General features: G+C 31.5%; 2 protein-coding genes across 3 annotated transcripts in view; one reads left to right on the top strand and one right to left on the bottom strand.

Annotated features, from left to right (window-relative positions):
- LOC105218392 (uncharacterized) overlaps positions 1–23,583 on the top strand; it is a 218,049-nt gene that overhangs the window by 80,327 nt on the left and 114,139 nt on the right. The gene's annotated exons all lie outside the window — the stretch shown is intronic.
- On the bottom strand, positions 526–2,464 carry LOC114804719 (secretory phospholipase A2 receptor-like). The gene is made up of 4 exons (XM_054228326.1): positions 2,319–2,464; positions 1,649–1,704; positions 1,468–1,576; positions 526–1,414 (listed from the first exon to the last, which is right to left on the bottom strand). Exons 1-4 carry the CDS (start codon positions 2,380–2,382, stop codon positions 1,158–1,160), a joined length of 486 nt encoding a protein of 161 aa, XP_054084301.1. The 5' UTR covers positions 2,383–2,464; the 3' UTR covers positions 526–1,157.

The raw sequence follows: 23,583 nt of genomic DNA, 5'->3' as shown, positions 1-23,583 counted from the left end.
TTTTCTCAGATAACTTTTAACTTAGCATACTTTTTGGCGCAGAAGCCAGGTATATTACAAATCCTACCGAATAATAGTATTCTTACATGCTCGTTTCGTTATTTTCGGCTACTTATGATATCTGTTTATTAAAATGCGCCTTTTGAAATGTTGAAATACTAATACGCGCACAAATGTAGACTACATTTGCCATAAAACAATATTAATTATACTTTAAATAATATATTGAGATTACACTCCAGAGTGAAGTTTTTAATCAAAATATGATGAAATGAGCTAGAATAAGGGCAAATAAATGTATTAAAAAAATTTTACTTACTAATTTTCACAAAATTTTATTACTACCTTTTATGTGAACGTCTGTTTAGCACTGATGTCAGAGATTTTATAGTAATTTTACATAGAAAAATCGCCTAAATATCAACAAATTTTCAAATATTTCTATACTCAAGCCCCCCTCCTTACCCCACATAACTATTTAGCATTGATTAAATCCCAGAGCAATGTATATGTACATAAATATAAATATGATCCATGCAGTTCACTTCCTTCCTTCCGCCACACTTGACTGCTCTTCACCTATGACTGCACACGGTCGGTCCAGGAATTATGGCTTATTATGCGCCAGTGTGCCGTTGGCTGCGTTGACCACAGCTGGCCACAACGCCGCTGCACATTTTTGTTTACCATTCTATATGTACTGGTGTGTTTACATTTGTGCTGAATTCCATACCATTTCTGTTGCTTGCTCTCTGGGCCATTATGCCACTTGTGCGCGGCCAATTAAGTACTTGAAAAAAATAAACTGCCACCCATTCCATTCCTTCATTTTGCGTTGCCTTTATTTAGTGAGAGGGGGCTCATATTTTTTGGGTTCTTTTGGCGTTTTAAATCAGAAATAAAAAATACAAAAATTTATAAATGAAATGAAATTGGATCAGAAATCGGTTAATATGTATTTATTATAAGAATTTCGGTAGTTTTCATTCTTGATCCTAATAAAAATAAACCGCAAAAAATAATTAACAATTTTCTTATAACCCAGTTGAGAATTACAAATGTTTGATGTTTGGGAATGAAATAGGTCTGAGTCTTAATAATTGCTCTATAGTTTTTTGTACAATTTTCACTCAAAAAAAAATCTTCCAAATATTTCTCTAGTCCTTAATTCTTTCGCATACATAAAACCGTTTAGTCTCACAGTCTTCTATTGACCAACGTCCAAAACCGCTCTTACCAAATTGTATACAACCGCTGCCATTATTATTCAGCGATTGTTCATCCAACCAGTGGGTATAGTTAAATGGCTTTTCCGTGCCCTCCCACTCATATGTGCCCGGTTTGTTTAAGTCATTGCCACCGCTCCAATATATATAAGGTGGATCTGCCGAAATCAGCTCTGACTCTATGAAATCTAGAAATATCACATTGGATAATTGCAACAACAAAAGTAGAATACATGCTCACCTTTGGAGAACAAAAACATATGCAAATCTATGAGCTTTCGCTGTGACTCCAATGAGACCAAATGCGCTGTGTGATTCCGACATGATTCGAGTGCTTCTTTCCAGGTTTTCTAAACGTGTTTAATATAAGTGGAATTTTAAAGAAATAAACCGAATAATTTGCTGTAATTGTAATAGCATACCGTTGCATTGTTAAATATTATGAACTCATCTCTATCTGTTAGGTGCACATGGATGTCTTTTTGTGTGAAATAAAAAAATAATAAAAAAAATAATAGATATTTTTCATTTAGTGTTTTTATATATTATTTATATTATCATTTTTATTTTTAATATTTCTTTTTTTATATTTTATTTTTGAATTTCCTTACAATATTTTTTTATAATATTTTTTTTTTTTCAATTTTTGTATAATATTTTTATTTCTTATCATATTTTTTTATTTTCTATTTTTATTTTTTATTTATTATTATTTTTCTTTACTTTTTTATTATTTTTTTTTTATATAAACTTTTGTACATTAATTATACATTTTTATTTGAATTTTTATCTCTTTATGTTCTTTTGTAAATTTATTTTTATTTTTTTTATTAATTTTTAATTATTTTTTGTTACTTTTTAATTTTTTATTTTTTTTTATAATTTTTTTAATTATTTTTAAATTTTTTGTTATAATTTATTTTATTTTTTTAATGTTATTTAATAATTTTCTGTATATAATATTTAAATTTTTCTAAGTGAATTATAAAAATTTTGTTTTGTAATATTTTTTTTTTTCTAAATTTATGTTTTTTTATTATTTTATTATGTTTTTAATTATTTTTTATATTCTAGAAAAGTTAAATAAATTACTCGTTTTAAATGCAAATATGAAGCCATATAACAGACAGCTTATCAAAATTCGTGGAGAAATCATTTTTCTGTATTTGAGTAGTCCATAAAATTCCGCTTAAACTTCACTCGTTCACTGAAATATATTTGCCATATTCGATTTTGCATTCAATGAAATCAACAAATTTACACACATTTTTCCTTAACTGCAACCAATCAATATAAATTCATTCGAAACGCTTGTTTTTAATAACTGTGATTGAAAATATCGCATCCCTGCAGTGAATCTACTTCTTTGGAACCAATTTATAACTAGTTCGACTTTCAAATTTAACTATTCAACCGACAGATTATTTTCAATAATAGCCAAAGGCCTTTTTATATCAATTGTTTGGTTTTGGCCGAATTATACCAGTTTTATACCAGTTCAAATTTGGATTAAAATTAAAATCGCATAAAATCGTTATAAGAAAATATTCTTCACTTTATTCTATACAGTTGTGTAAGATATACTGATTATAGCAATCATTCAACTTGTTTATACCAGTTTTGTTTTTCGCTTGGTCGTTTCGGTCTAAAATAGGCCTCAATCTCGACAATTATCTCTTCAAACTTTCTTCTTTGCTTTTTGTTCATAGTTTTTTCAATTAATTATCCGATTAAGAAATTTATCAATAGAGGGTTTTATAATTAGTACCAGTTAATTCCTTTTCAGCCTAGTTCAATTTTCGAAACAACTAGTTATAGACTAGTTTTTTTGTGACTAGTTCGATTTTTGTGAATCGTTTATAATTAAAAATAAATATTTATTCTCTCTAAAATCGATAAATTCTCTCACTTTATATGTCTCTGTTATCTCACAGACCAGTAAATTTTTTCAACTAAAACCATTTCAAAGATTCGCTTTTGTTTTTGTCTACCATTTCTCTTATGACACATGTCAGCATGTCACACTGCGAAACAGCCACAAATAAATAAATAAAACAGTTTATTCAATTATCTTTAGATAATGTTTGACACAGCTGCTACTGCTGCTGCACAGTTTTCGGTGAATTTGCATACAAATCGATTGCGTCACTTGACATTTACTTGTAATTTGCATAAGCGTTTCTACCTGTAATCTACTTCTATATAGAACTTTATGTACCAACACACATGTGTTTAAGTGTAAATTTTGTAAAATCCTTAACTTTTGTTGTGTTTATTTGATACCTACATATATGTATATAAATATTTAGCATTACAACTTTTGCTTTGGTTATCAACTACATTACGATTGTCTGAATTTGTTGTATAATCAGCGGGTTAGTGTAAGAATCAAAATTTTTTTAAAGATAAAGTTAATTTAAACATCAACTGATTAATGAGAATTGAAGTAGATAATTGTGAGTGCTGCTGGTTTAAAAGTAATTTGAATGATTAAAATATTTGAGTCTTAATACGATTAAAGAAAGTTATTATTTTTTAATGAAATGATATAAAGAAAAATTAAAAGATTAAAATGTTAAAGATTTAATAAATTTGTTGAAATCCATTTGAAGCCAAATATTAAATAGAATTGAGGGAGAAATATTATATTAAATAACTAGAATTTCAAAAAAGTAAATTAGAAAATTAAATAAGAAATTAAATTGAAAAGTGAAAGCTGTGACTTAAGCTATACATTTCAGTAAAAGATTCAATATTTTTTTAAATAAATAACAGGCAATTGTCTAATATAAATGTATTAAAAATTCAATAGAACCTCATTATAATTGTATTTGTGACGCCAAGGCAGATTCGAACAAACAATTGGTATAAATTACTGCTATAGTAGAGGCAGTGGGAGAGGATTTGGATTCATAATATACATATATGTATATTTTACAGAGAATTGTCATTGTCATATGAAGGCTATCTCTCATGTTTCATATCCTCATAGACTTCTGCCTTGTTATAATAAAATTACACCATGTACTACTATGGCCCTTAAGAGTGTACCAGTGTATGACATTAAAAATTAGGCGATTTTCGTGGATTTTTTTTTTTTTTAAGAAAGTACTCGATCGAATATTTCGAAGCTTGTTTGGACATAATAAGCTATATTTTAAGATTTTTTTTTACAAAAATATTGAAAATTGGGAGGTGCGAAAAAAAAGTTCCCCAACTGCTGACATGATTCCGGCCGAATGAGTAGCTGACACAAAAAAATTTAAAAAATTTCATTAAAATTGGAGGTATTTCATACACAGTGAGCTACGATTTTTGAAAAATATCAAAAATTATAATAACAAAATAGCGTTGTTCTGAAAAAATATCGTTTTTTTTAGGTAATAAAATGGTTGTTTTTTAATGCCAAATTGACAATTGTCAATAAATCACAAATCGTTGGTTATTGTATAGTAAATATATTCAAGAATATTCAGTTTAATCAATTTTTCTTTGAGTTATGATGTCAGCAGTTTTGAGAAAAGTCGTTTTGAGAAAAACGCGTTTAATGTTTTGACTCCTGCGTGCGGTCGCTCTAAATTTTTTAATGCCAAATTGACAATTGTCAATAAATCACAAATCGTTGGTTATTGTATAGTAAATATATTCAAGAATATTCAGTTTAATCAATTTTTCTTTGAGTTATGATGTCAGCAGTTTTGAGAAAAGTCGTTTCGAGAAAAACGCGTTTAATGTTTTGACTCCTGCGTGCGGTCGTTCTTTAGTACGCTGCCATTCAAAAACTATTCAAGATACGAACTTACCGCTTTCACAGAATATTTTTGGAAGTATAAACTAACGAATAAGCAAAAAATACAAAAAATTGATTTCTTGAAAATGTCACACTGGTATAGCCCCTTAAGCGAGCAGTTTTATACCAATTAAATTCATTGATTAATATTAATCGTTTACTGGTATATCTACATATCTTGTTGTTCTTAATATAAGCTCTCCGCAATTTGCGCAAACTGAAAAGATTACGAATCGAACACGCAACTGGTATAAATTTTATGAACTGGTATAATGGAGTTGACATAGAAATTATGCCAGTTTGTTGAGTTGTATTGCATTAATTTGCTTATATTGAATTCCATATGAAGATTGCGAATCGAACACACAACTGGTATAAATGTTATGAACTGGTATAATGAAGTTGAAATAGAAATTGTACCAGTTTGTTTGAGTTGTATTGCATAAATTTGTTTATATTGAATTACATATAATTTTAGTAACATTAAATTTGTAATACGTATATTCCTTAATCACTTTAGCCAGAATCGCTGACTATAAATCAAATTCCTTTCGTTTTAACAATTATTACTTGTATAAAAAATTTCTCAGACATCATTAAGTGCTTATTTATCTTTCTTCTCTTCATCTCTTCATCTCTGCTTTCATTTCAGAATTATTATTAGTTTTTTTTTCAATTCTTGAATAATAATTTCGATATGCCGCAATTGTTTTATTACTTTGCCATTAACAATTTAGCCGCAGACGTACAAATGTTTGGCAAAAACTTTTAATTGCAATCATTACATTACATACATACATACTTCAATATTTATTGATTCCGAGTCTGAAATAATGGAAAGTGTAATATTAAATTGCTGCCATATTATTAATAAATGAAATTCCCATACATACATACAACCATATTAGCGCTATTATTCACTCAGCAACATCTTTAATTTCAAATATTTGCCTAATCAAGTTACAGTACATACAACACAAACACACCAACACAACGTTGCATAATTGAACAAACAAAATTATATGCGAATATACATACATACATACAAACTCATAAACATAGCATATTGTTTGCCGCTAAGCGGCTTTTTTGCTTGAAAGCTTGGTTGGTAGACAGCTGCTGGCGTCGGTTGGTTGATGTGTGCGTGCGTTGGTGGCTGCTTCCAGCACCCAGCTGCGTTCTGCGCCAACTTTCAGCCTCATTTAATAGCTACTTTTCACAAGCTATTTGCTTACTCCGCCTCCCTCTAACGCTGCGCGTACTTCAAGCTTGTGTGCGAATTGCCGCCACAATTGCTGTCGGCAGCCGGGGGAACTGCGTAGCTGTGTATGGTTAGCTAAAAATTTGCTGCTGCTAAAAGGGAAAACTAATAGCTTGCGCCTTCCCTCAAGCCTCTCGTGCATTTGCTAGCAGGCAAACACTTTCCTCGGTTCGCCGCATTCATTAAAATATTGTTGATGTCCATTTCGACGCTCTACGTCGGGAGCCATCATCAACAACAGCTGCTACCGATTGTCAGGGCAATCAACTTGACTGCTTGTCGGTACTTTTCATAGTTTTATTAGAGCAACCAGCTCGTTGGTGTTTAAATTGTTACTTTTTGTTGTTGGTTTCATGCATTTCCGCACAAAAGGATTCTTTAAGCGAATGGTTAACTATTTAACTGGTTGGTCTGGAATATATTTGTCGAGTTTTTAATATTTTAGTAGAAATATATGCCTGATAAATCTTATTAAGAATTACTGAAATCCAACTAGGATCCGAAAAGAGGATCCGAATTCAGTCCTAAGTTTCGCTTCGCTTCTTTGGATTACTTTGTAAAAATACGAGATCAACCTGTGACTTACGCCTTACCCATGCCCCTTTAACAGCATTAACCATTCTAGTATTTATATTTTATTGACATTAAACTAGTTAAATCTTGATTTGTATTCATAAGAAATAGAGACTTGTACAGGGTTTTCAATCGTGAAACCACCTTATGATCTATTGAAGACTTTAACAGATCTTCCTTCGGATCATTACTAATTGTTGTTTATCGAAATCTGAGACTTATCAGGTGTGTAAATTTTTATTATGGCTATATCGGAACAAACAACAAACCAGGGTTATGGTAAACTGTATATTATTCGAAAATATGTTGGGTTACTTGGTCTCAGACTGATCTCAGTTGAGCCAGGCATTTATGTATCTCTCATCTAGAGTAGTCCTTATTTGTAGAAACTAGAAGCAAAATAATGTATTCAACAGTACTATGGATAGATCATTGAATAGAAGTTCATTCTTAATCTCAATTTGAAATGAAAGCAGAAAACGAAAGAAAGAAAAGAAAGTCAAGGCAATAGAAATTGACTCTTCATTTTATTATTTTAATGCTTAAGAATCTCAGAAGATTGGCGTTGTTTTTCTTGAACCGGAAAAGAAACCAATTCTTAAAAGGGGAAAAACTATAATTTGCCCTTAATTTAGTACAAGGTGCGAAACTCCACTCACTGGAAACAAAAAAAAAACCTAAAAAACTATTGCGCTCATTACTTTGATCTGGCAACCCCACACAAGCACAAGATTATTACCAAGTTGCTTTATCACAAAAGATTTCGTAAATAACCGGGATAGAGAGATGAAAGGCAATTCATGGAAATCAACAAAAATAAAAAAGGGAAAAAACCGGATCACAACTAGTACAAACAAACGAAAAGAAAGAACGGTATTTACCGAAACAAAGCAACAAAAACAAAAATCAAACAAAACAAATGCGCGCGCAAAGGAAAATGAAAAACGCGAAATTGGGAGAACAAAGAAATTGCCTACTATAAAAGGATTCAAAGCGATAAGAATTGAAAAATAGCAAAACATTGAGAGAGAAAAAACATTGACAAAGCAATAATAGCAGCTGCTAGCTTGCAGCTTAGAAAAAGTAAGCAACGCGAAATACGAGCGCTTTATAGCGCTAAACGCTTTTGGCCGCAACTCAAGTGAAAGAATAATAATCATCGGGGGGGAGTGTTTGGGGTGTGGGTTAAAAGCGCACAACAACAAACACATAGGAAAATAGTAAAACAAGTGCGAAATAAAGTAACAAAGCAGCATAACAACAACGATAGCAACAAAATTGCAATAAAAAGCAGTAAATGGAGCAGAAATTGCCTGCGCCTGCCTGCCTGCCTGGAAGGTGCGCGATTGTGCTTAATTGCCAAAAATGTGCGCTGGGCATGATGATGAAGCGCGTGTTGGCACGCTGATACACCTAACTGTTGTTTTCTTGTTTAGTATTGCTAAAGGTATCTAAATTACCAAAGATGAAAGGTTGGTTGGGTGTTGTTGGCTTTATTGGCGGGCAATCGAAGCGCAATTGTAGTTGGGATTATAGATGGGCTTATTTGAGAGGAATTTCGGAATAATGAAGATAGTTGGCTCCAAACCTGTAGGTTATATAATTTTTTTACATATAATTAACTTTAATACAATTTTAAATTGTCATATTTTTAATTGAGAACTGTAATTTTCATATTTTGAAAAAGGTGGCAACTCTGTAAAAAACTTTTCAGAATACAAAATTTCTCATTAATATACTTTTCATGAATACTAAGAGAAATATATATGCACTTTATTGCTTCATTCTAATTTTTTTGTGAATGTGGCAACTCTATCAAACATTTTTTAGCTAATTTTTCTAAAAAATATTGAAATAGTCTACTATTTTATGCCTATTTGATTTGATGTCTGCATTATTGCTTAATTTTTTATTTTTTTTAAATTAGGTGGCAACTCTAACAAAACAATTTTTGGATATATTTCTTCTAAACCTATTATCTCATAATTGATCTATATTTATTAATATTGCAGAAAAATATTTAATTTTTGTAAGCAGTTGGCAATTCTGTAAAAAATTAGGTGGCAACTCTTTAAAAAAAAATGTTCGATATATTTCTTCTAAAACTATTGTCAGCTATCTCATAATTTATGTATATTCATTAATATTATAGAAAAATATTTAATTTTTGTAAGCAGTTGGCAACTCTGTTAAAAAAAATTAGGTGGCAACTCTTTCAAAAGAATTTTCGCTATAAATTTTCCAAAAACTATTGTTAACTATCTTAGATTCGCTATAAATTCATTAATATTATAGAAAAATATTTTATTTTTGTAAGCAGCTGGCAACTCTGTTCAAAAAACTTTTGCTATTTAAAGCATTTTCAAGCAACTTTTTAACTGATATGATACTAAACATTGAAAAACGTACATTATGGCTACATTTTATACATGTTAAAAAAGTAATTATTTTTCAAACAGGTGGCAACCCTTTTTAAAAAATAAAAAATTTAAATTCAATAATTTTTAAAATATTTTATAAATGTCCATGCCCATTTTGATTAACTTTTTATTAATTTCTTTACTCTCTTTTCCTTGCAGGTAAGTTCTAAACATCCCTGGCAAACGAATGCTAAAAGTTTGGTTATGTGAAAAATATTGTAAGTGATAAATTAATAAGTGACCCATAACTCAACTCAACTCGCGTGCACAAAAATAGAAATATTTGCTATTTTTTTGGGTCCAACATTTAAATTTAGACCAAAAAACACCCGCACGCAGTTTGGGAATATCCAAATTTATATACTTAAATACCAAAAAAACTTTTATGGCGCACCAGTGACTGGCATGATAACACACGGTTGACCTTAAATTTAATATATAAAATATCGTAAATTACAAAACTGAACTGAACTTTTTAAAGTGTGCCAAAACAAAACCCTAATCCTTTTACAACTAAACCGTAGCAACAATAACAACAATGGCAGCGGCTGTAGTACTTACTGTATTATAATAATAAAATAAAAGTTTTCGACTGTCTGCCCAAAAACGGCCACGAACCGCAGTGTGAAGAAGCATTTAACACCAGTGACCACATTAGAATGTTAGGTGAACTCTTTCCTTTTTTTGTTGTACTTTACTTTTGTTGTTGTACTTTACTTTTGTTGTTGTTGTTGCAATGGTTGTACGCAGTTGACCGCCTAAAACACATTAACGCGGTAGCTGACAAAAAGTCGACGACCCCACCAACAACAACACAGCAGCGACGCACCACAATACAGTTAACCAACCAACCGACCGACCGACCGGCCAAGCGAGCAACCATTGCCGACTGCGCGATGAGCGTGTGCGAGTTAGCCGCAATGGTGCTCGGCCAAGTGTGTGTCGTGTGTCCTGTGACTGCTGCGGATCACCAGCCTGGTTGTACGTGCAACATTTGCATGTCGCTCTGTTTTGTAGTCGCACAAATAATCAGAATACAAGCGGAAATGCAAAAGTTTTTGGGCAACAAAGTTGCTGTTGTTGTAATAACAGTTTTTGAGAGTTGCGGCGGCTTGTGTGTATGTGGGTGAGTGAGTGCAACACTCACTGACTTTTGGCAACAAATGTGCGCTTGTTGAAAAGTTTTTTTTGTTACTTTTTGTTGTTGTTATTTTGTTATTCCCCCATTGCTCGGCGTACGGCAAAAGGGTGTTAAGTAAAAGTAAAACTTTTCGTGTAGCCCAATGCCCTTTCACACCGAAAGCCGAAACCGAAGGCTTTTTCGAAATCTTGTGCGCAAATGTCCCAAAAGGCAGTACTGAAAAAGAAAAAACAACAACTACAACAAAAAAGCTTACCCCAAGTGCGGTGTGGCGCGCTAACTAAACTCCTTCCCTTTGCGGTTAGTATGCCACGTAATTGCTGCGTTGCACGTACACACGCACACAAACGCACAAATTAAGTTCTTCCGCTTAAGTTGGCAAATGTTGCCAGATCGTTTGTGTTTTTCGTTTGCTACGCGGCATATTTTGCCATTGTTGCTTATCGCTGGCATGCAGTGTTGTTGTTATTGTTGTTTTTTAATTGTTTGTTAATTTATTATATTTTATCGCTATTATTATTATTTTTTAATTTTATTATTATTATTTTTTAATTTTTTATTATTATTTTTTAATTTTTTATTATTATTTTTTTAAATTATTTTTTAATTTTATTATTATTATTTTTTAATTTTTTTATTTTTATTATTATTTTTTTGTTTTTTAATTATTTTTTAATTTCATTATTATTTTTTTTATTTTGTTTCTAATTTTTTATTAATTAATATTTTTTTAATTTTTTTATTATTTTTTAATTTTATTATTATTATTTTTTTTAATTATTTTTTAATTTTATTATTATTATTATTTTTTAATTTTTTTATTTTTATTATTATTTTTTGTTTTTTAATTATTTTTTAATTTTATTATTATTTTTTTTTATTTTGTTTCTAATTTTTTATTAATTATTTTTCTTTTAAATTTTTTTATTATTATTTTTTAATTTTATTATTATTATTTTTTTTAATTATTTTTTAATTTCATTATTATTATTTTTTAATTTTATTATTATTATTTTTTTAAATTATTTTTTAATTTTATTATTATTATTATTTTTTAATTTTTTTATTTTTATTATTATTTTTTGTTTTTTAATTTTTTTTTAATTTCATTATTATTTTATTTATTTTGTTTCTAATTTTTTATTAATTATTATTCTTTTAAATTTTTTTATTATTATTTTTTAATTTTATTATTATTTTTTTTTAAATTATTTTTTAATTTTATTATTATTATTATTTTTAATTATTTTTTAATTTCATTATTATTTTTTTTTATTTTGTTTCTAATTTTTTATTAATTATTATTTTTTTAATTTTTTTATTTTTATTAATTTTTGCTTTATTTTTTTATTTTTTCTCCTTTATGCTTCTTTAATTCCACAGTCTTATTTATCATTTTCGCTCTACAACTCATAATAATTTGTAATATGTTGTTGTAGTTGTTGTGTTTTTCGTTTGCTTTCATACATAGTTGCTGCTTGCCACCCCCAGAATTGCAGCCATAAAAGTTTCGCCTTCAGCAACATAATTCAGTAAACGAAAATTAGTGTGTTGCATGCCACAACAAAAATAAAAAAACTCACATAGGCGAATTTTTCACACTTTTGTGACCCACTTGAGGCTACAGTGTGCGGTATGCCAGTGAGTTCTGTACAAAAATTCATATATTTCATTCACTTTATTTTGGCAACTCTTATTATAACCACCCCAAAGAGGGTACCTCAGTGTTACATATCTATGCACACTCATAACTACCTCGTCTGGTAGAAAGTAAAATAATTTAAGTTAAAGTTAAATTACCAAAAAACCAAAAAAAAATGAAAGTAGTAGTGAAGTAAAAACAATCCCTTATGCAGTCGGAAAGTTTTCGTGAGTGCACACAGCGAACAGCAAAAAATGTTAATTCGGCAAACTTGTCGGAAATTAAATTCACAATTGTATTCATCAGCGTTTACTTGTGTAGTGCTTACGCGAGGATTCCAAGAGTAACGTGGCTACAGAAGGATACAAGGCATTAAATACATTTGCAAAGGGGAAATCGCACAGAAGAATTAAACAATTTAAGTGGTTAATTAGCGTGAGCGATTGTTGCTCTGTCGAACTGTTGCAATGCCACGATGCTCTGTTGCTGGTTGTTATTTCTGTTGTGTGTCTGCGAACTACTTCTTCTGCGCTTTATTTACAACTGAATATAATTTCATTGTATTTATCGTAGGAATATTTGAGAAGAAGTATACAAGTTTAATCATAACAAGATATATTCCACGAAAAAGTAAAATCTTAAGAATTCTGAACTAATCAAAAAGGTATTATATTTTAATTAAACTATTTCCGGTTATTTGATCTCGAATCGCACTTGGCTATAAGTTTTTCCAGCAATGTGTTTCTAAGCTATTTAACCGGAAAATATTAGTCATAAATATGGTACATGGGTTAGCTGCTTCACTAGAAATTATGACTCATAGCTACTTTGCATCTGTGTCGTAATATATTCATCAGCTAAATGAGCTTTATTCGAGTTAAAAGCATTGCAGTTAATGATGAAATTCCTTGTATGACAATGTTTCAGTATATGATGACTCTGTTGTATGTAAATACTACATAGCATCTCCACTGAATTTCTTTATTTCCGAGACCAATTGTTAAACGAAAATATTATTAAATTTAATCGAGTATTTGAAGTATTTGATTAATATTTATTTGATAGCACGCCATAGAAAAATATTGCCTTTGAAAAAAAATAGTAAGTTCAAAATTTTTTAGAAAAAAAATTTCAATTTTGGAACATTCACATCATATTGATAGACAAAAATTATTCTTAAATATAAATTGACATCGCAATAATTTTCAATGAGAAGATAAAATGTTGAAAAGAAATTATTAGTGACGTCAATTTAGCGGCTCGGATTGATTAAACGTAGGGAGACTTCTGAGGTTATGATAAATATGAGATTTTATATAAGTTCTTATGGTGTTCAATCGACTTTTTTTTAACTTCTCGAAAGATTTAAATACAGTAGAACTTCCCTGACTCGAATCACCCTAATCCAAACAGAAAATTTCGAGTTAGCGAGATTTCCAGAATTTCCAAAATTTAGAAAATTTGATGATAATTTTGCCTCAATTAGTGTTCTAGTGTTAAAAAATCTAAAAGAAAATAATAAAAATTAAATATATCAAATATTTCCGGTGCAACCCTGGCCTGAAAGTACCGTTATGTCGCTTATAACTACATTGAGCAACCAACCACTGAGTCAACGCGGTGTTGCATGTTTTCAAAAGTAACGGAAATACATGTAAATGCATGTTGATATGTTACATTTTAAACAAAAAAAAAAAAAAAATTGACAGCAAATAGCAACATGAAACCAACAAAATGCATTTTTCTATACACAATATTTTTATATTATTTTTCAAAGTGTTAAAAAATACATACAGAAATCTTAGTTCAACTTTACAAGTCACAATAAACGTACAATGTAACACAATGCATACCCATGTATGCATGTAAGTGCATACAATATGCAATAGAGTTGCAATTGCATTCGAACACACAACAAATCAACAGGCAGGCAGGCAGCTGTGTTGCAATCAAGCAAACAATCTGCAGCGCCAGGCGAACGTGAGCGAATGAATTAGTTTCGCTTTCAAATTGAAAAATTACACACGAGCATTTGGCAGCGTTGGAATTGGTATTGCAGTGCATTGTGCAACAGTGGCACGTTGCAAGTTGTTGTGGAGCAAAAAAAAAAAAGAAAAGTAAAAGTGTGGGTATGGAATATATATTATATATATATTAAAAATTATATATACGTCAATTTCTATATATTTTGTCTGGGTTACACCCTCACCTCTCACTTTGAAGCATTGCATGACGTGCCAACGCTGATAACGTTAATAAAAATATGTTGGTATGTCTGCATAGACATTTATTGAACTGCTCTCGCCTACAATGGGTGCAGTTACCTCCATAAAAGGCAAAGCTAACGAGCTACTGCTGATTTATTTCGTAAAGGTGAAGCCATAAATGCGCGAAGTTATGAATTTTATGACAGGAAAAATATGGAAAAATGTGGGGAAAACCGAGATGAAAGGCGAAAGTAAAAGGGTTGTGCAGTTGCTGGTTGGAATTTCAAATAAATATAAATTTTCTTTTAACGGAAATACGATCCGAGAGTTTGAAGACATACAAAAGGGTTATACCAAAGGGTAGTCAAACTGTTAGAAGTGATTGAATTTGTCTATATCTTTGAGTTTGGAGGATGATAACTAATATAGATAATGTTAATAAATACTTCAAGACTCACTTAATTTCCCGAAAAAAGTGCTAAAAGCATTGCAAATCGAAAATTTCCTATATATACATCCTTAAAAATCTAGGAAAATGTTGAAATCGAGGAAAAAATGATAAAAAATTTCCTTAAGCTATCATAATGTATCATATCTAGCATAAAAAGCACAGGACATAATATACGACATTCCTTAAATTCCAATAAAAATGCCTGAATCATTCAAATTCTGCAATATAAGGCTAAGCACATAGTGAAGCGATCAGATGATTCAAGAATTTCCTATATTTTCCTAATATATTAAATTTGGCACACAAGATAGTAGGCGACTACTTTAAAAAACCGGCAGAATATATAATACACGTAGGCTGAAACAAGCTGTTCACATTAGGCTAGGCACATAGTGGATCGAGGAGTAAAATATAATTATTTATATACGAATTTATACAAAAATTTGATATATAACCAATACATAGAACACCTGAGGAAGTTGAATTCTCAGATTTAAGAATATAAACTATTTAAAATACATAAATCATCTAAAATATATTTAAAAACATATATGTAAACATGATGAACAACAACTACAAACTCGATATGTCTAAGATTTTTGAGATCAACAACCGCTAGATGGCATAACAAAATGTCAAACGTCGCGTCATTAATACACAAAAAAATATATAAATAACAACAACAAAAAGCAACGAATACTCCTCACGCAATATAATCAAGTGAGTGTAAGGTACGCGAGCGAGAGAGAGAGGGAGTGAAAAATCTGCAGAGTGCTGCATATAACAGCAGGCGGCCAACATCAGCGACCGGAAGCGCACACGCGACTGTCAACAGGACGAAGAAGAATGGCGCTTTGACATGGGCGACAGGCCAAATTGTTGCGGGTGTGCGACCGCGCTCATTCCTGTGGCGCGCTTTTTTTGCTCTAAAAAAAAAACATAAAAATTGAAAAAAAAACACATAAATACTTCACAACAGAAAAATTTCGCTTGCTTGCTATTGCGGGAAATTGAATTTTTTAGCGAGATTTTTTTGTTTTTTCTTTTTTTGCGTTGTGTGTTTTATGCTAGCGACAAATTGTTTTTTTTGTATGTAATTTTTTTATGCTAGCCATACTTTGATACATTTTTTTTGTTATTGCTTTGCTGTCGAAAATTGTTTTTTCTTAATTTTTTCTTTTGAGTATTTTAAGTTTTTTTGTTGTTGCTTTTATGTGCCCATTTGACGCTCATTCTCCGCAAGTGTTTACTTTGCTTTATCGTTTGTAGTTTTTGTTGTGTTGCTGCTTTTGTCAGAAGCTGAAAGTCAGCCTCCAACTGCCTTCTCGCAGCTATTGAATTAACACATGTGCGCTTTGTTTACTTTGCGTGTATGTGTAAGTGTATGTATATATTTATTAGATTTACACGTGGGCGTTTATACGCTTAGCCATTGTGCTTACAAAGTTTTGCACCTTTTGTATTGTATTTTACCCGCACACCCAAAATCGAATCTCTTGTTCAGACCCTCACTGGTAGCACCTTTTTCGTGTATTTTTTTTTTGCCTGCGACATGGGAAAAGCATTCACATTTTTTATGCGCTAAGGTCGGCTTTACAATAGCCAGAACGCCATAAATTAATTGTGTCCTTTTTGAAACACTTTTTTGAATTTTTTTCAACATTGAAAATGTTACGTATAGGCCATGGCGCACCATCCTATGCATACACCGCATGTATGGCACACTCAAGCATATTTAAATATGCAATTTCTCGTCTTGAATTTCTGAAACTATCTAGAAGCACACTACTGTCTTCAAATTTCTCGCCACTTCGAACTGAAGACCATTAATTTTCAGCAATTTTCTGGAAATTTTCTCGAAATTCGGTAGTTTCTTATATACACATATCAACTTACTGACCTTATGAATTTCACTCACTTTCGGTAAGCAACAATTTTTGAAATACCATTCGCCGTAGCAACTTGTAGTTGTTCATACTAAATATTATACTACATACATACAAACAAACACACGAGTATATAAATTTTAAGAAATTGCGCAAAAAATATTCGCTCAAAAATCATGGCCTCTTTGGGCTCAAAGTGTGTGTGGGCTTAGGTGCGCCCGCTAAGGTCGTCTCATCTTTTAATATTTTTCGCCTACTCGCTTTTTTTTTGCTGGTGCTACACACACGACGCTGTTGTTGGTTGGTCATTTTTGAAGCGCAGGCACAGGCCATCCTCATGAATAATAACTTCCTTCCGTGCACGAGGTATTCAAAGAATTTTATGCAATATCCAGTTGTTGTTGTTGTTTTTGGCGTTTTTTGTTGGCATATACATTGCAAATTTATATAGTGCTGTGCATATTTGTATGTGTATGTTTGTTAGTTTTTTGCTGTTTTTGAAACAAAAAATCTGTGTTTGAGAGGCGCTGAAAGGGCAGGAATTTCAGGTTTTTTTTTTTACTGCAGCGGCTTGTAGAGTATATGAATATATATATACATATATGTATGTTAGTATTTTGGTTTTTGTTGGCGAAGAAAATTAAACTACTGTTTTGAAAGGTCATTGCTGCAGGTGGATGGGTACCTAGGATGACTTGTAGGAAAAGTGAGACTCAAACTTTGAAAGAATCATTGTAAAGCATATTGAATTTTGAAGCATTTCTTTAAGCAATTAATAACGCTAAAGATCACTAAATATGTTTTAGGGTCCAAATTTTTAAAATTATAGATTTCGGCGCGGCTCCGAAAAGTATGCAACCATGTTTTTCTGCTGTATTTTGGCGAGAATTTCTTTTGTAATCTTTTGTTCTTCTAGCAGCGTAATTTTTAGCCAATAAAAGAGATCACAAAATGTTTATTTTTGTACAAAATATTTAGAAAATGTTTTTTTTTCAATATAGCCCCTAAAAGTATGCAACTATGTTTGCAATACATTGTGAGCAACAATTTTTATAATTTAATGTTTTTTATGTTTCGAGAAGCATTTTTATAGCAAAGAAAATGTGGTTTCAAATTTTTAGTACTAGTTTATATAATTATATCTGTATTTAAAATATTTTGTATGTTTATCTCGATATATTCGCTAATTTGCAATTTATAATTTTTAGCGTTGCCATATTTTTAATTTTTTTTGTTTTTATTAAAAAAATATGTATACTCATATACTTTACTTTCTCATATTTTCTCAAATTTGTCGCACTTTTCTTAAAATCAGTAATATAATTTTTAGCGTTGCCATATTTTTTAAATTTTTTATATTTTTTTAACAAAAAATTTGTTGTCATATACTTTTCTTTCTAATTTTTCTCCATTTCGTCACACTTTTCTTAAAATCCGTAATTTCCTCTTCACATTTCAACCGCAGTCCTTACGAAAAAGTCCCATTAAACTTACATAATTTTCCTAATTCCCGCTGTGCCGCTTTAGCGCACAGACACGTAATTGAAAAATTCAACAAATTACTTGTATATAAAAAGACTATATTTGCTTCTCGCTTTTTTTTGCACTCGACAGCACAAAGTTCTCTTTGAATGCCAAAGAAGAAGTGTATGAATGTTGAAAATGTGCGCTACCGGAAAGCAGGGCAAACAACCAAATTGCTGGCCTCAACGCAGCCAACGCCATGAATATAGAAAATGCTGATTTTTCTAGTTTCAAATTTGACCAAATATCCTGGCTGCAAAGGCTGCCAACCAACCGACGACGTCAGTCAACGTTTGCGTCAGCCAACGAAGAATTGAAAAAATTATATTTTATTTTATAAACAACAAAGCCCGCTGTGGATATTGCTTATGATGCCCCTGAGTGTGCTAACAAACTAACGCAACTTACGTGCTTGCCTCTACGTAATTGTAGTAACGTAGTCAACTGCTCTGGCTTCACTCCTCAGCTCCGCTGCTCCTATAGAACTTAAGCTCATTGGAATTACATGCACATTTAGGCATATGAAAAATTAAGTCAAAACTTAAATAAACTTGACCGACAATCTTTTTGACGTTGTCGGTGCTGTGGGCTTTCGCTGGGTAAGGACTTGTGTATGTTTGTTTGTGTGCGGAAATGACGGCAGAAAATATTTGGTAAATTGCTTGAACTACATAAAGTCGAAGAAGTTTGCAATCGAAAAGCTGGTGAAAAGTGAAATTTCGAAGGCCAGTCGAAAGCGAGCGAGCAAAAATTCTCGGCATACTTGCGCTTTGAGCTGGTAGAATTGACGCGCGCCAAGGCAAGACTTCGAAATATTTAGGAAAATATTTTAGATTCTTCAATATTCTGCTAGCAAAAAAATATAAGCAATGATTTGCTGCATCCACTTTTATTGTTGTTATTGCTGTTGTGAAATTAGTTAGCTCATATTGGATATCCACTTTGCTTCGAGACTTTTGAGTTAACAACATTTTTCACTTGCTATTTCGTCAATTCGCCATAAATATCGGCTTGTTGTTGTTGTTCTTGCACTCTAAGTTAAGTAATAAATAATCGATTGTGTAGCGTACGTAGCTTTCGTACGAGTGCCACGTGTCGTCTCTAATTACCACAGTTTCCATAAACAAAAATATGCTTAAGTTAGCACGAGTCGCTCTCTCTATAAACCAAATGCGTGAGTGCTTAAAAGCTACACATGCGGCACGCTTAACATATGTGGGTGTACGTAGTAGATATGTATGTGTGTTCATTTGAAGTGCCTAACGGTAAGTGGTTGCCATTAATGTCGAGTAGTTCAATGGTCGCATGCTTGTATGCGTCAATTGGCTGTAAGGAAAGCTTGAAGAGCACGTGGCTGAAATGCAATCAGTGCTTGAGTTCGGCGAACATATGTACAGATATGTATTTTTAGAAAATATGTGCTAAGAAAAGTGCGTTGTATATGACTTTTCTGTAAAATGTTGCCATAATTGAAGAAATAAGCAAATACTTTAGACTAAGTAGTGTTTATAGGCTGGCATGTTGATATTATCAAACGCATTTGTGATAGTAAGTAAACGTGTTGCTTACACGTATGATGCTGTTCGATGTCATATTTGATGTGATATCACAATTAAAGTATAATTATTTTCAACTTCATATACTTTTCATTCAAATATCTCATAATTATTCAAAAAACTTATAATATTTGAACTACACATGAAGTGATGTGATATAAAATCACGTGATGTAACATAAAATGTTAATATCAGTTATAATGACTGAATAATTGTTCAACAGAAATATAGAAATAATTTTAAGAAGACTTGACCAGTCATAATATACAAAAACATCATGTGATGTGATGCATGTGATGTGATGACATGACTTATCAACTCATTCCAATTTTTACATATTTTTTTTTAATTATTATATCAATTTAATTTCATTGTTTTATAATAATTACAAACAAATTTCTTGTCGTGGGTTCCGACAACACCTGATTTGATCTCATATGATGCAAAATTACATGATGTGATATTGTTTACTGACTTCTCAATGTTGTTTGCGACACATTGTTTTTGTGAGTTAAGGCAGAAAATGGTATTTCATTTAATTTCCATTGTCAATAATTATTTACATTACAAAAACAATATTTTTTTCAAAGGCTTTATAATTGAATCCTTACGAACTAAGTGTGTTATCAGATATCATATGAACTCAAGTGATTTGATAATACCTTAAAAATTATTGGTAATAAATTTATTTTCTGTAAATATTTAATGATGAGTTACTAAATGTTCAAAACCCACATTACATCATTTGACATCCACTATACCTATAGATATTATTGAATAAATTGTAAAAATGTCATATCGTTGAGATCTTATGACATCATGTGATATGATCTGATTGCTGCCATATATAAAATTTATATTTTTGTGCACTTTTTTTACTGACAATATATATCTATGCCAAAAAGGAAGAACAAAGTCATATTAATATCTTCTCAGGTCACATCATAAGATCTGACATCATGTGATGTAAAATTAAATCATCAGAAATCCAGTTAAAAGTGCTATCAATTCATTTGCTTGCAATTTAAACATACTATTGAATCATAAAACCGCAAAATGACTCTGTGTCTGAGTCACATCATGTGATCTAGCATCACGCGATTTTAAATCAAATCAGCTTAACTGCAGTAAAGGGTGCTAAAAATGTATTTATTTGCATTTTAAACATATTGAATCACAAAACCGGCAAAATCACTGCATTTAATTCATAATAACACCACATTAATATGATGCCTGCTCACATCATGACATCTAACATCTTATGATGAATAATCAAATCAGCTAAAATACGGTAAAAGGTGCTATCAATTCATTTGCTTGCATTTTAAACACATAAAATCAGCAAAATCACTGCATCTAATTCATAGTAACATCACATTAATGGCATGGCAAGTCACATCATGAGATTCAACATCATCTGATGAAATATCAAATGACTTACTCAAAAATGAAATGTTTTCCTAAAACTATAATTCTAAAATATATGTAGTCAATTTTGACTGAAAAAATTTCAAATTTATATGATATGATCTCACATGGTATAAAATCACATCACTTGCTTATAGCAAATCACACTTCAATGTGTGTTGCTGCCACTTTGTGGTATACAAGAATTTTGCCACTTACCACCAATTTCGCTATTGACCTTAATTGTGGCTAACATTTCCTTTACCTTCGCCTAATATTACGCGTTTACCACTTCCATAGATGTGGGGTGTACTATATACTTAGCTTAATCGCACGCCTGCATACTGAAAGCCAAAAACAGCTAAATACTTTAGGTCATTAATTTACTCAATTTACAACAATAAATACCAGCAGATTTGCGAAAAATAGACTAACTACACTTTGGGTATCATATACATACATACATTTGTATGATATCATGCAAAGGTTTTAGTGATATGAGACTTACGATTAGCTGGTGTGGCAAAATCGTAACAGAAATACTATGCCTGCATGCAGCAAGTGTTTGTAGGCTTTTCTAGCGTGTATAGGCAATGTGGGTTTGATGTTTTTTGGTTTTAATTTTTTGTTTTAATTTTTTTAATATATTTTTGTTCTCTTTTTATATAATTTTGTTTTAGTTTTTTAGTTACATGCGGGCACTCCTTGACCTGCTGCAGTTACTTGGCCATTTGTTTCTTTTATGTAGTACCTCGAATTTCAGTTTCTACTCGCGTTTTTCTGCGCCACTTAGATTTGTATGACTTAGCTTGCTCCAATTTAAATCACCGCAGCACACATATATACATAGAAATATATATTTACTTTGTGCATAGCAATGTTTTGAACTATGAAAGCTTGCCACCAACCCGCAGCAAGCACAGTTTGCAGTTACAACATTGTAATAATTGTTGTTTTTTTCTTTTGGTAATTGCTTGATGTTGCAAGCTCTCGTGTATTTTACATATATACATATATATTTGAGTTGTGGCAATAGTCATTGCCATGCTTTCTGTAAAGCATAAACCAAACCGCAGACGTGTAGCAACACACATATACAAATCATTTAATTAAATGTAGCAAAGATTGGGCGGAACTGGCACAAACAGTCAGCTAGTCAAGCAACCAGCCAGCTAGCGAGCTTGTTGTATGCTACAACAACATATTTCCAAGAAAATGCGCAACAACACCAACAAGTTAAGTGTAAGACTGGCTCTGGCTCTGCGGTTTAGAATGCCATCGAAGGCGTGAAAAGCGCTGTAACGTTGTACATTTGAAAGGCGTTGGATTTCGTCGCAACCAAAAGCGAAATGTAATGAAAAATATCAGCAATAATAAAAACAAAAAACAAAAGTAGAACTGGTAAACTGCTAACACTAAAACAGCGCACACTTTCGTAAGGCGGAAATGAAGTACTGCCACACTGGCTACTGTTGTATTTTTTTTTTTTTTTTATTGCCAACGAATCACAAAAACTAACTACCAGCCAACAATCTACCGGACTTTGCCACATTTGTACTCGTACATTTCTACATATTTCTGCCTCTGTTCATACACGTTTGTCCGGCACATGAGCATGATTAAAGATCCGAGATTGTGCGCGTTGACAGCTTTAAGTGGAGCAGTATGTGTTCTACTTGCCTGCCACTGCTTTCTTTCTTCCATTTATTTTTTTTTCTGATTTTTTTTCGCAAGCTTTTCCCCATCCACTTCAGTTAGAGTTGCCTAAATCATAAGCCTTCGTTGGCCGTCGCTTTGATTGAGCACACACACAATTTTCGCCGGCGCTCGTTTTCGAATGGAAATGAACGGATATGGCGGATATTTAGTAGCATGTAGTACTCGTTCGTGCATTCGTAATGCGATAGTATAGTATTATTGCGATATAAATGTGGTCTTGGCTAAATTGCTAGACTTCAGTTGAGTGTGTATTCATTGTTGTTGTTTTTTTTGTTGCTTGATTGTTCTGTGTGATTAGTGCTGTAGCTTAGAAATACATTGGTTGTAGACGTGCTGTAGATTTGTACAACAAAAAAATATAAGAAATATCAAGCCCTCTCTGGCATTAATTAGTTACTTAACACTCCTTGTGTGTGGCATTAATTTCAGCGCAATTATTCAAAATTATGACTGATGGCTGGAAAAGCACAATTGTTGCTGAAAAAATCACAAATTAGATCTACCTTGTATACTGCATGATATCAGAAATGTGATTTTTAAAGCAAAAAGTGTTGCGAGAAGAGGTATTTTTATGAACTAGTAAAGAAAAGCATAAGTTTTGGTGGACTTTACTTCGAATTATACACACTCCACTCGCCGCTAGCCCAATAATATTTTTTAGACTAGACCTTGAGAGCTTGACAGGTGCTTTTTAAACCGACTAGCGCCATCTAAAGGTTCTCACATGAAGTAAAACGCAAAAGGCTCACTGATGTTGTGCTCTCCAGCAATGGTCTATAG

Source organism: Zeugodacus cucurbitae, chromosome 3 (assembly GCF_028554725.1).
Source record: "Zeugodacus cucurbitae isolate PBARC_wt_2022May chromosome 3, idZeuCucr1.2, whole genome shotgun sequence".
NCBI lineage: Eukaryota > Metazoa > Arthropoda > Insecta > Diptera > Tephritidae > Zeugodacus > Zeugodacus cucurbitae.
The sequence above is the reverse complement of the archived record's forward strand: the minus strand, read 5'-3'. Positions and strand labels throughout refer to the sequence as shown.

Coding starts and splice junctions, on each gene's coding strand:
- LOC114804719 (XM_054228326.1), bottom strand. CDS start 2,382: ATGATTTCTCCACGAATTTTGATAAGCTGTCTGTTATATGGCTTCATA. Junction 1,705..2,318: donor CATATTTGCATTTAAAACGA/GTAATTTATTTA, acceptor TCACACAAAAAG/ACATCCATGTGCACCTAACA. Junction 1,577..1,648: donor TAATATTTAACAATGCAACG/GTATGCTATTAC, acceptor AAACACGTTTAG/AAAACCTGGAAAGAAGCACT.